General features: G+C 36.9%; 1 protein-coding gene across 2 annotated transcripts; it reads right to left on the reverse strand.

The window, feature by feature from the left end:
• Positions 724–4,268, reverse strand: LOC109243032. Of its 2 annotated transcripts, XM_019409929.1 has the most exons (4): positions 3,590–4,268; positions 3,390–3,479; positions 1,895–2,270; positions 724–1,771 (listed from the first exon to the last, which is right to left on the reverse strand). In XM_019409929.1, exons 1-4 carry the CDS (start codon positions 3,749–3,751, stop codon positions 915–917), a joined length of 1,485 nt encoding a protein of 494 aa, XP_019265474.1. In that variant the 5' UTR covers positions 3,752–4,268; the 3' UTR covers positions 724–914. The 2 variants fall into 2 exon arrangements, with proteins under 2 accessions (XP_019265474.1, XP_019265470.1); XM_019409925.1 differs by having other exon boundaries at positions 724–2,270.

A 13,758-nucleotide genomic window follows, 5' to 3' on the forward strand; every position in this document is an offset into this window, starting at 1 on the left:
ACTATGGTACATGAAAATCCAAGAATCGTCTTGAATTCTTGTTTTATGGCCCTAAATCGCCAAAAACGAGGAATGGTCATGGCGAAGCGAGACTATTGTTCATGAGGTCTTTTTTATGGGTCCGCAAAATTTTAGACGATTCGGGGCCGGTCTCCGCAATTTATGCAGGTGGGGACTATATCACACAAAAATATGGGAATATTAACATGTCCTGAGATACATGATTGAGGGAACTTTAAATAAGAATCAAGAATACTTAAACCGTGTTTCACATTAACAGGGAAATAACAATAGTTTCACTTTACTTAACACATTAACCAAAATCTAAAACACCTTTATATCCTCCTTTAGGGAATTTTCAAATGATGGCCTCCTTATATCAAAAATTGCCTATAGTTTCATCGCCAGAACACAATAGGCAGTGACCACCTGAAACTCAAATGGATATGGGAAATAAATACAACAAACAGCTCAACAGTCTACCAGTGTAACCAGTGTAAGCTTGCTCATATTGTCAGTCCAAAATCTGGATGAAGGAGAAGAGAAGAATTGAGGTAGGCTGAAAACTAGCATAAACATAGTTGGACTTCTCTTCTTTGAGTTTTTAAATATTTTCATTTTCGGCCAAGCACGAAGATGAAAGGGATAGTCAGCGTAAAACAGGTTTGCTAACACATGAAGAGCATAAATGCTGCAAATTTGGAAAAAAATAACATAACAATGCACCCAACTATAGAAGATTCCTTAAGAAAAGTAGGAACACAGATATACAAGACATCTATTCATGCATTTCAAGATCTCACGTATAATACAGATTCTCAAAAAAAAAAATCTTTGTTCAATTAATAGATCATCCCCGGAGATCGGAGTGATGGGATCAAGGATTTCAGGGTAAGGAATCAAAGTCGTGAACATCATATCCTATAGCCATGCAAACGCTTAGCCCATCTTCTAGCCATGAACGGATCGTGATATTCCCAGCTCTCAACACTGCTACTTCTTCCGCCTGTGCTTTCAACAGCGTCAACAGCATCAGTCAGTTCTTTTCTATCACCAATTCTGACTACAATTTCCCCTGTTTTAACAGAGTCATCCATCATGCAATCAATGTAGGTATACACCACATGGACCTGGTCCAACTCTTCCAAAAGCAACGGGATTCTCCTCACCTCACCCCCTCGTAATTCTCCAATCCTCATAATCCTAGAGTCCTGCCCAATCCTCAATGCAATTTCTCTAACCGCACCACCTAATATTTTAGCAAGAAATCTCTCAAACTCGTGCATGACAAACCCATTTGAAGTGCCAAATCCAAATCCTACATGAAACTTATGGATTGTAATAGGAAGTTCCAAGTGAAACCCATGGAAAGATCTTGTTGGATTGTCAGACAGATGCAGAATAAAAGAATGAGGATTTTGGTGGGTGCGCTCTCTTAGTATCTTTACTCCTTTCTTGAGTCCTTCTACTGGATCAGCTTGGCCCATATAAAACAGTCGATCAATCACTTGTAGTGCTGTCCGCTTCCCGTAAGAGGTCATACACTTGAGGGGGAAGATACGTGCTGCGGCAGAAGAGTAGGTAACAATAGCCAAGCGGTCTATAGGTCGGAGTGAAAATACCACCAATGCCATGGCTTGTTTCATAAGCCTTAGGTGAGGTCCATTTGGGCTTGCAACTAAGACTAAGTCGGTGGCCGGCTGATGTGCCAATTTTAAGCAGAGATAAGCTCTCCTAGAGGATGTGGAAACAATAGGGGTCTGCCCGCGTTCTGCAAAATGTTGCGCTGCTGGATGTGAAGATTCTAAAGAAGAACTAGATAGACAATGCTGAGGACAATGGCATGAACTAAAGCCAGACTTTGGATTTGAGCAAGGATCAAACATAGAGGTACCATGAGTGATAGGTGACAAAGACAGATGCAGACGGTGAAGATCTGATGTACGGTCAGGCTCGATTGGATCATCATCATCATAGCGAGCAGAGCGCAAAAAGGAACGTCTATGTACCCGCGAAGTAGCAATTGATTCATCAAGAATCTGGAGAATGGGATCAGCTTGATTGTTGTGAGCAGAATAATCCATCTTCAATGTCCGAGGTAGTTGAGTCCAATGTGCACGGCAAACAGGGCAAGTAACATTGCCATGGCGGATATTAGATGATATGCAAGCAAAGTGAAAAGCATGAGAGCATTGCGCTGTGAATATAGCTTGTCCTGGGCTGCTGTCACAGCTATAGGTCAACGGATCCAGACATATTGGACAAAAATTCTGCCAAACAATAGAAAGAGAAGAATGAGTTTTCTAAATTGCAAATGGATGGTAGATGGTATGGATCACATCAAATGGTTACATGATGGAAGAGGTGAGCATAAGACCAACAGAAAGGAACTAATAAATACATAGTAGTAATCATTCCCATGCAGGACCTTGGAGATTCTTTGAAGGAACAAGCGACGTTCAGCATACTGACGCCAAAAAGAAATAGACCAGTTCCTAAAACATAAAAAAGGAAGAAAAAAAAACCAGATATAACTTTCTAAAGAAAACTAGAAAAGACTCGGTGTGTTTGGAATGTTCAATCAGATGGCACAGAATTACTACTCATTTATTGAACAAGGAGAAACTAATAATATAAGAAATTCTAAAGTGTGCTACTCCCACAACCTCACCCCCACCCCCACCCCACCCCCCACCCACCCAAATTTATCATTTAATATTTTCCTTCCCTGTTGTCAAGAAGGGATTACTTGAGTTTTCACCTCCAGTAGCAGAATATCATATGTTTTACCCATGACAATGCAGCATTAAAAATTTCACAGCTTTGATTCTCTCATGTAGCGAATACATCTAAGACATTGAGGATTCAGACATTTATAAGGATAAGATTACATAAGAAAGAAGAATCTCAAGAAATATAGTGAATGCTAGCCATGATATGATAAGGAAAGGGCAACAAGAGCTAGCTTAGACAAGCTAATTATACTGGAACCGGTAGCTTTGGCCCGAACCTTGTATATTTATTTTAAAAGAGTTCACTAATTAAGTACAAATAACCCCAGTAAATCAAACGTTTGTGGTGGAATCCCAATATCTAAACCCATAAAGTTCAAATTATAAATCTTGTGGATATCTCTATCCACAAGTAAGGACAATTAGGTATGAGTTTAAGTTATATGCACTGACAGTATAAAAATAGATCACTTATTAAGTAATTACACGTAAATCTCTTGACAACGGTAGTTGCTATCACGGGTTAATATATTGATAGTGTGAAAGAATCTTTACACTGTCAGTACATATAACTTAAATCCATTTAGAATTTGCAGCAAAGCAATGACAAAAACAACTAGGAAAATTGACAAATTGAGGATGCAAAATTGGAAGTACCTTGTTAGAAGGCGTGTTAGTAATAGAGTCTAATTGTGAAGGTTTAACTACAGCAGTATGATTCTTCAACAGCTCAGGATAAGCAAATGCCTGCACAGAACAATTAAGAAGAAAGTAGAATTAGAATTATCAAATGCATGAAATTTAGGTAAAATAGTTCATTTCTTTTTAAGAAACTAAATGAATTTTAGTAGACTTACAGAGGTGATGGTGGTGGTGGTGTTATCGGGGACAGGAGAAGGAGGGTTTTGGTATCCACAACGAAAAGAGCCACATGTTTGAACTAACATCTTTTTTGCTGCTTTCTTCAGCTTCCCCGAATACGACGACGACGACGATGATGATTCTCCGGCCATACCCATTACCGGCGACTTAATATTCCTGTAAAATCCACTGAGTGTGTGTGTGAATTGAGTGAATTTCACAACAGTTAAAAGCTATAGCCAGTAACGGTAGAAAGAGAGAGTGAAGACAGAGACAAACACAGTCACACAGATTCTCCAGCCATACTCATTACCGGAAACCACCTATAATTCACTGTGTGTGTGTGTGTGTGTGTGAATTGAGTATTACACAAACACTGAAAAGCTATAGGCAGTAACGGTATAGAGAGAGAGAGCAGAAACACACAAAATAAGTAAAGGCTTAAAATTCGGAATGGCTGCCAGTTATATCAATAATGGGGGCAAGGCAGTGGCTGGTCCTTTACTTTACTGTCTCACTCAACAACTCTGAATTTGCTGCTTTTGTGTTTTCTGTCCCCATTTTCCTCTCTCTCTCTCTCTCTCTCTCTCTCTCTCTCTCTCTCTCTCTCTCTCTCAGTCAAAGCTCAAAGTTTTTGGTCACTGTTCAGTCCACACTCCTCCCTCGGGATTTTGGCTCTTTTCTCTCTCTTTTCTTTCTTTTTCTACTAGTGAATTGAGTAGTAGTAGCACTTTTACTTTTTGCCCAAGCGCGCTTAATTTATCTTTTTTAACTTGCTTCTGTTTTTTTTATATAAGAGGGAAAATGGTAAAAAATATTTTAATTTTATCGTCATTCATATCATTGCATTAGCAAATAGTCTTTGTTTTTTCTTGATACTTATGGAGCTTCAACCTGAACAGTAAAGAAGGATTATTTAAAATCATCTTCAGTAGAGGGGCGATTTGGCCTCTTTTTTGACATATAAAATATATCCAATGTGCATTTAATCCGTTTAAGATATCTCATCTGTCTCAAAATATATGTTATATTTCTCTTTTATATTATCATTAAAAAAATATTAAATAGGAGATGTTTTTAACTATGAGTGTTGCTATTTGGCCAAACTCACAGTGGCCCAACGATGGCCACACTGGTGAAATACCATTACAGCCCTTCATTTTATATTTGGCTTAATAGCCATTTTTTCCCTCCTAAATATTTTCGATTAAAATAAGTTAATAACTATTCATTATACCAAAACATTGACCCCATAAATCATCATTCTATCATGCTTGGGAAGATCAAAAGCCTTTGTATATGTATACCTATATTATTACGTTTTTAAAAAAAATACAATTTATACGATGGGAAGATCAAAAGTCTAGTATGTATACACAATATTATTTTTTCCATTTATACGGTATACCTTGTTATACCATACACTTATGTTAAGAGATCTTTCATTAAACACATAATTCACCACCCTTCCCCCTAACCTAAACATGAATACTAACCTAGAAACTAGTTTGGAGCCATTAAACCCGAATAACAACCTAGAAACTAGGTCGGAGCAACTAAGGAATGCATTACACATATCATTGGGGTTGAATTCGGACGGCAGTTTGATGAATGAAGATGAGTCGGTCAACATTGAATCGGACGGCAACTTCAATGATGGAGAAGATCATGTTGACGATGTTGATGATGATGACGGCCATTATTTAGAGGAGGAGGGAGAAGGTGGAAAGGACAGGGAAATGTCTAATGAGTTCAATGAAGAAGATTTAGTAATTGGTCAAATTACTGGGATGCGGTTCAGTAATAAGGATGTTATGTTTGATTTTTATAAAGAACATGCAAGATTATCAGGGTTTTACATTGTCAAAAGAACATCAAACAAAAAAGGTGGTGATATTGTTAACTATGTGCAATATGGTTGTGATAGGTCTAGGAAACTGTCACGACCCGGATTTTCTACCTTCGAGAATCGTGATGGCGCCTACTCGTGAAAGCAAGGCAAGCCGACAGTTACAGTTTTACCACAATTATTATTAATCAAACAGAAATAAATAATAGCTAAAACCAAACAAATATGAAATGCGGAAGTGATATAACAGTTCAACAACTTTAGTACATAACTACCCCAGTGATCTGGTGTTACAATCCACGAACGTCTAAGAATTTCTACAAATATAAGATTGAAAGAAGTACATAGGTTCTCAAAATAGAAAGAGACAGGAAAGACTAAAATAGCAGAAAGGGGACTCCAGGCTCTACGGACACTGGCAGATCTACCTTGAGTCTCCCTGGACCGAAGGCAACAACCTCAAATCTACTCACAAGGTCCGGCACCGAAATCTGCATAAAAAGTGCAGAGTGCAGTATCAATACAACTGACCCCATGTATTGGTAAGTGTCAAGCCTAACCTCGGCGAAGTAGTGACGAGGCTAGGACACGACAACCATATAAACCTGTGCAGTTAAATCATATACGAGCAGAACAATAATAACAGAAAAGTATCAGATAAAGATGGGAAGGGGAAACATGCTGTGGGGAATATCAAATTCTGATAGTAATTCAACAGAGAAGCAAAATAAACACCATATTCGAATCAACAGGAATAATGAAATAGTAACACGTGCACGGCATCACCCTTCGTGCTTTTACTCTCGTCCTCACCATAAGAAACAACAGAAAAGGCACGGCATCACCCTTCGTGCATTAACTCTCATAATCATGGCACGGCATCACTCTTCGTGCATTAACTCTCATAATCATGGCACGGCATCACCCTTCGTGCACTAAAACTCACAATGTCGGCACGACATTACCCTTCGTGCATTAACACTCACTCAAAATATCGTGCACGGCATCACCCTTCGTGCTTTACTCTCTTCCTCACCCAAACAGAAGAAACAATAACATCCCGGCAAGGGAATCAACAACAACCAATCTTATTTCAACAGTTAACTTCACAAAGTAAACCTCAACTTGAGTCAATACTCAACAATGATCAAATACCCAAAAGTATCATAAAACTTGCTCAACATAGAGAATCATCAATTTAAGCATGCACAGTACGTGATGAGAGACACAACGGTCACAATATAAGACTCACTTGCATGCTCAACATCAACGTATAGATACTCGTCACCACACCTATACGTCGACTCAATACTAACACATAGCAAATAAGACAACAACACCTATTCCCTCAAGCTAAGGTTAGACCAAACACTTACCTCGATTCCACGGCCAACTCAAGCCTCAAATACCGCTTTTCCTTTGATTTCCACTTCCAAACCGCCCGAATCTATGCATAATTAACTAATTAACATCAATTAACACTAAATAAACCAATTATAATGCATGAGTATAGATTTCTCAATGTTTTCCCCAAAAAGTCAAAAATCGACCCCGGGCCCGCTTGGTGAAAACTCGAAGTTCGAACCAAAACCCGATTACCCATTCACCCACGAACCCAAATATGCAATTGGTTTTGAAATCCGACCTCAATTTGAGGTCCAAATCCCCAAATTTTGAAATTCCTAAATTCTACTCAAGAACACCCAATTTCCCATGAAAAACCCTAGATTTTGAGATGAAATCATGTAAAAAGATGAAATAGATTGAAGGAAATGAGTTAGAAGTTGTTTACCTATAATTTGGGGAAGAACTCTTCTTTGAAAAATCGCCTGTGGGAGCCTAGGGTTTGAAAATTTGATAAGTGTAGTGAAAATCCCGTGAAAACTTATTTTTGAACAGTTGCAAATATCGTATTTGCGATCACAGGTTCGCAGTGCGAACTCGCAAATGCGACCAAGGCTTCGCAAATGCGAAGCGTGGCCTGACCTGCTGCCTTCGCAAATGCGAACAAATGTTCGCAATTGCGGCCACTGTTCATGTCGCATTTGCGACGATGAACTTCGCACATGCGAAGGTCCCCTGCCCAGCCCAGTCATCGCAAATGCGATGATTCTTCGCAATTGCGGTGCTCGCATTTGTGAGCCAGACTTCGCAAATGCAAAGTCTGCAGACCTGCAATACCAGAAAATTTTCCTTAAGGTTCAAAACACTTCGTGGCCTATCCAAAACTCACCCGAGCCCTCGGGGCTCCAAACCAAACATGCACACAAGTCTAAAAACAACATAAGGACTTTTCATGCGATCAAATCGCCGAAATAACATCTTAAACAACGAATTTAACACCAAAACTCATAAAATTCTCAAGATAGTTCGAAATTTCTATTTTCTCAACCAAGGGTCCGAATTACATCAAATCTCTTCCATTTTTCATCAAATTTCACATATAAGGTCTAAATACCATAATGGACCTGTACCAAGATCCAGAACCAAAATACAGGCCCGATACCAACGAGATCACACACTATTCCTTTTCTAAAAATCCTTATATTTTTCAGCAAATAATTTTCTTCAAAAAATTCATTTCTCGGGCTAAGGACCTCGGAATTCGATTTCGGGCATACGCCCAAGTCCCATATTTTACTACAGACCCTACGGGTCTGTCAAATCACGAGTCCGGGTCCGTTTACCAAAAATGTTGACCGAAGCCAACTTTAATTAATTCTAAAGGCAAAATTCAATATTCTTCTTAAATTTCACATATAGGCTTTCCGAAAATGCGCACGCAAATTGAGGAGAAAGAAAATGAGGTTTTCAAGGCCTCGGAACCCGGATTCGGGTTCTAAAACAAAAGATGACCCTTTGGGTCATCACAGAAACCAAGGAATAAGCATGTTACCAAGAAGAGGAACTATCGTGCTAGAATAAATTGAATTTTGGAGGAGAATGGTTCATAGCGTGTTTCAAAGGTGGTTAAAAAACATAATCATCAATTGGAACCAGCACTATTGCGATTGATGGCTGGACACAAATCGTTTAGTAAGTCTCTTAAGAGAACTCTTGTAGCCAAAGATATTGATGGCTTAAAACCCTCAAAAAATATAAGAGTCATTGAAGTACTTGTTGGTGGCCCCGAAAATATGGGTGTACACCAAAGGACTGTAGAAATTATATTTTGAAGAGTAGAAAGCTTGAGTTGCAACAAGGGGATTCTCCAGTGACATGCAGCAAAAAGATAGGGAATTTTACTACTCCATAGATGTGGATAGTTTTGGTCGACTTCGTAATGTCGTATGGGTTCATTCACACTCTAAGGTTTCATATGAGGAGTTCCATGATGTAATATACCTTGATACCACATACCTTGTGAATCGATACAATATGCCATTTGCTTTATTTGTTGGTGTCAATCAGCATAGGCAGTCCATACTTTTGGGATGTGCTCTTATGTCTAGTGAGGATATAACAAGTTACAAAATGATGCTCTCTACATGGCTTGGGGCTCTAAACAATGTTCGTCCATTAGCTATCATGACTGACCAATGTGATAGTATTAAGGCTGCCATCAATGCATTGATGCCAAATACGGTACATAGATATTGTATATAGCACATATTCGCAAAGTTGCCGACGAAGTTAAGCGGAGTTCTTGATGGTAAGATTGCAAAGGCAGAATTTAAGGCTTTAGTCCTAGATAGAATTAACGTTACTGAGTTTAAGAGAAGATGGACTGATTATATTGCAAAATATAACTTAGATGGAATGGATTGGTTTTATAAGCTTTATTTGGAGAAGGAAAAATGGTTCATGTATACCTAAATGACCACTTTTGGGATGGGATGTTGTCCACACAAAGAAGTGAAGGAATGCATGCTTTCTTTGACGGATTCATCACCCGCCAAAGCACTTTGAAGCTATTTGTTCAGCAATATGAGTTATCCATATAAGCTAAGTTCGAGAAAGAATTGGAAGCTGAATATAGGTCAAGGTGCTTTAAACCAAAATGTTTATCTGAATTCGCATGGGAGGAAAAACTTCAAGCATGTTATACTCGTGAAGTGTTTGAATTTATTCAAGTACAGTTAAGGAAACTCTACCATTGTGAAATCAGCACCCTTGAAGACTATCAAGCAACAATTGGAGTGGAGAATTACATTATCGTAGATTATTCGTTCAGGAGTTTTAACACTAGAGATCCATTTGTATTCACGGTTGAATATACACCTATTGGAGAATATCTAAGTTGCAGCTGCAAGTGGTTTGAAACAAGAGGTATTCTATGCTGCCATATACTTAAGGTGTTGTCTCATAAGAGGATTAAAAACGTTAATGAGAGGTATATATTGAAATGGTGGAGAAAAGATGTTGTTCGTCCGCACTTGAAACGTTTCTTTCTAGGAGGTTACCCACATATGACTTCTGAATACATGATGTACATGGAACTATTAAAGCATTTTGAACGGGTTTGTGATATTGCATTAGACACTGAAGTGATAAGGTAATATATTAAGCATGATTTGAACAGATTGGAGCATGACCATTTGAATTGGGATGATGACATGATAGTTCCAAATTGGGAATTGGAAGATACACATGATGGTAAGGGTGAAGGAAGAAATATAAGAGATCCTAGATACGTAGCTTCTTGTGGACGTCCAAGGTTGAATAGATATAAAGGGAGAATTGATTCATATTTTAGAAGTTCACAAGCGGTTGGTGGAAGTGGAGTTAAAGGTAATAGAAGGGGTAGAGGCATTGGTAAAGGTGGTGGTAGAAGTGGTGGTAGAGGTGGTGGTAGAGGCCGTGGTAGAGGTCGTGGTAGAGGTGGTGGAACTCCTTGGCTAGTGGAAGGAATTGAGGTAAAGTATAATAAATTTGATTAATTATTATTATATTTTTCCGAAAAATACATTGCTTATTAGTCTTATTTACTCTAATTAGAGCAAGATGATGCAACAATACCACCACGGAGTAGCTTGCCTGATCTAAACGATGAAGCAAACTGGAAAATAGAAGACTTGACCGTTTAGTTTGAGATGATTTAAGCTTGAAACTTATTTAATTTGATTTGAGATAGATTTTTTTTTGAATTTATTGACTTTGTTTTGTAATAAAGTTTAAACGTGTGGTATTATAATTGTCATTGTTAAATACTTTATTTTATTGTTACTTGCTTTTAATTTAGAGGAATAGACTAACAAAATGTGATTAGTTGCAACTAGTACAAAAGTGAAAGACTTGACAACATTAAAATCAGTTCAAACTAAGAACTAAAATACTCACATTCAGTTACTAAAACCCTACCTTCAACATTCAACTTACAACCCTACCTTCAACACCTATCTTGGTATCCCTACCTTCAACCCTTACATTCAACATTTTATTTCCCCAAAAATCTCAACATTCAACTGCAACCAATTTGTAACCCTTTCTTCAACCCCTACCTTCAACCCTACCCTAGGTATTGCATTAACTGTGACCCTTCTTCTTCCCAATACATTAACTGCTGCTCTTCTTATTCCTAATCGTTGTGTATGCATTGTGGAAGTATATTTAATTTCTTGCTTGACTTTCAAGTTTTGGATACCAAATAGTCCAAGAGTACAATGTGAAACCGTTCCTCTTTGAATACAAAACCTACCCATTTAACTTTCCTATGTAGCATTTACTCTTACAATACATTAATGACATACCAACCCATTTAACTTCCATATGAAGAATTTACTAATTATTCCATTTTGGTTTTTTCGAATGATAATTTTTTTAAAAATTATTATAGTAAAGAAGACCAATATGAAGATTGAAATTTCATAACAATAATACATCAACAGAAAAAAGCACAACAACCATAACTAAAGCAACATGAAAATAAAATATAATAAAGGATAAATCAACACAAACACATCCTAGAAACTAATCAATTTTAACCATATTATGATCAGAAGTTCCTTCTCCCTTCAATTGAACATTGAAGACAACATACAGTGGTGCAATTTCAACCAACGTAAATTTGACGATGAAACCTCGCTTGACATAATTGTCCAAAACAAAAAGTTTGCAGCTGCCTTGAACCTTCTTCGATCACCAACGTTCATATTTATATACCACTCTTGGCCACGATAGTGAAGAAGCGCAGTTTCCGCTGTTGGAGGAAGATGCTTGTAGATTTTTCTTGGAATATACTTAAAAAAGAAAGAAAAAAACATTACTATTAAGTTTCGTAAAATATGAAACTGAAACAAGATATACAATACTGATGCATATATATTTTCTAGAGTGAAGGTATAAGAAATAAAAGTATTTTATGTAATAAAAAAATCAGTTAGGATTAACTCAAGAAGTTATTGTAATATTCAAAGAAATAAAGTTTTAAGGACATAATAATTTACCAGATCGTCGTAGTTGATGTATGAATCAGTCATAACCACTTCAAATGTTGGATGATTCTCTTCTTCATTATCACTAATAGAAGAGTAAGATAGGGCTCGTTTGGTAGAGGGAGAGGCATCCGTAGTTTAGGGTTTGTAGTTGAGTGTGTTTTTCATAGTTTAGGGTTTGAGTATGTGACTATATATGGGGGGCCAACCCAGTCCAAAAATATTTCAAATACCCTCCTAAAAAAGTTTGAATGCTAATTTTCCCTCTTAACTTTTTTTTTTTGGTTCAATTTTGACAGCTTTTTTTCCCTCTTAACCTCGAAGTTAATGGTGTTAGTTGCAATAAATGATGTTAGTTGAAATAAATGGTGTTTGTTAAAATAAATGGTGTTATTTTTCCTAATTTTCTCTTCTCCATTTGAAAAGAATCCGAGAGAAATTGATTTAAGTCTGCATCTTGAAGAATTGTTTTTAAAAAAAAATTAAAAATAGTCTTTGAAATTGATTTCATACGGAAGAAATGAAAATTGTTATAGCAAAGAAGACCAATATGATGAAATGAAATTTGAAAACATCAATGGTTCAACAGAAAATCAAAAGCACAACTAGCATAACTAAATCAACATGAAAATAAAAGATAATAAAGGGATAGAAAAAAACACAAAAAATCCTAAAAACTAATTAATTTCAACCGGATTATGATCAGAAGTTCCTCCTCCCTTCACTTTCAACATTGAAGTCAACATATAGTGGTGCAACATCAACCAACGTAAATTTGACGACGAAATCTCGCTTGACATAATTGTCCAAAATAAAAAGTTTCCAGCCTACTTTGAACCTTCTTCGATCACCAACGCTCATAGATACAAACCATTCTTTGCCACGATAATGAAGAAGCGCTGTTTCAACTGTTGGAGGAAGATGCTTGTAGATTTTTTTTGCAATATACTGAAAAAGGAAAAAACAATACTATTGAGTTTTTGGAAAATATAAAACTAAAACACGAAAAAATATGTATGCAATACTGATGCATAACCAGATCGTCGTAGTTGATGTATGAATCAATCATAACCACTTCAAATGTTGGATGATTCTCTTCTTCATCATCACTAGTAGAAGAGTAAGTTAGGGCTCTATTGGTAGAGGGACGTCCATAGTTAGGGTTTGTAGTTCAGTGTTTCTTAGGTATTTAGTGTTTGAGTATATGAGAGTATGTGACCATATATATGGGGCCAACCCAGTCCAAAAAAATATTTCAAACACACTCCTAAACAAAAAGGGTGTATTTGCTCTTACACTACATTAATAACATACCAACCCATTTAACTTCCCTATGATGCATTCACTCTTCCAATACATGATCACTAATCATCCATTTCGGTTTTTTGAATGATAATTAAAAAAAATTATAGTATAGAAGATCAATATGAAGATTGAAATTTCATAACATAATACTTCAACAGAATAAAGCACAACAACCATAAAGCAACATACACGAAAATAAAAAATAATAAAAGGATAAATCAATACAAACACATCCTAGAAACTATTCAATTTCAACCGTATGAAGTTCCTTCTCCCTCACTTGAACATTGAAGACAACACGCAGTGGTGAAACATCACCAACGTAAATTTGACGATGAAACCTCACTTGATACAATTCTCCAAAACAAAAAGTTTCCAGCCTACCTTGAACCTTCTTCGATATCAGCCTATAGCAACCATATAAGTCCATTGAAATACCAAGGTTGTAGTCGTATTACCTATGCTAATAGATCGTTGTGATTTATAGTAATATCGACCGCTTATACAATAGCCGTCTATAGTAATATTGACTATTTATATAATAGTCATTTATATTAAGGTCATACGTATCGGCCTATAGAAACCATATAAGTCCATTCACTAATATGGTTGTAGTCATATAACCTATGCTAATTAT

The sequence above is a fragment of the Nicotiana attenuata genome, chromosome 2, assembly GCF_001879085.1.
Source record: "Nicotiana attenuata strain UT chromosome 2, NIATTr2, whole genome shotgun sequence".
NCBI lineage: Eukaryota > Viridiplantae > Streptophyta > Magnoliopsida > Solanales > Solanaceae > Nicotiana > Nicotiana attenuata.

Excerpts from the sequence above, each read along its gene's own strand:
- LOC109243032 (XM_019409925.1), bottom strand. The coding sequence starts at position 3,751 with ATGGGTATGGCCGGAGAATCATCATCGTCGTCGTCGTCGTATTCGGGG. Across the intron at positions 3,480-3,589 it reads CCACCACCACCATCACCTCT|GCATTTGCTTATCCTGAGCT; the intron begins GTAAGTCTACTA and ends TGTTCTGTGCAG. Across the intron at positions 2,271-3,389 it reads CTAACACGCCTTCTAACAAG|AATTTTTGTCCAATATGTCT; the intron begins GTACTTCCAATT and ends ATTGTTTGGCAG.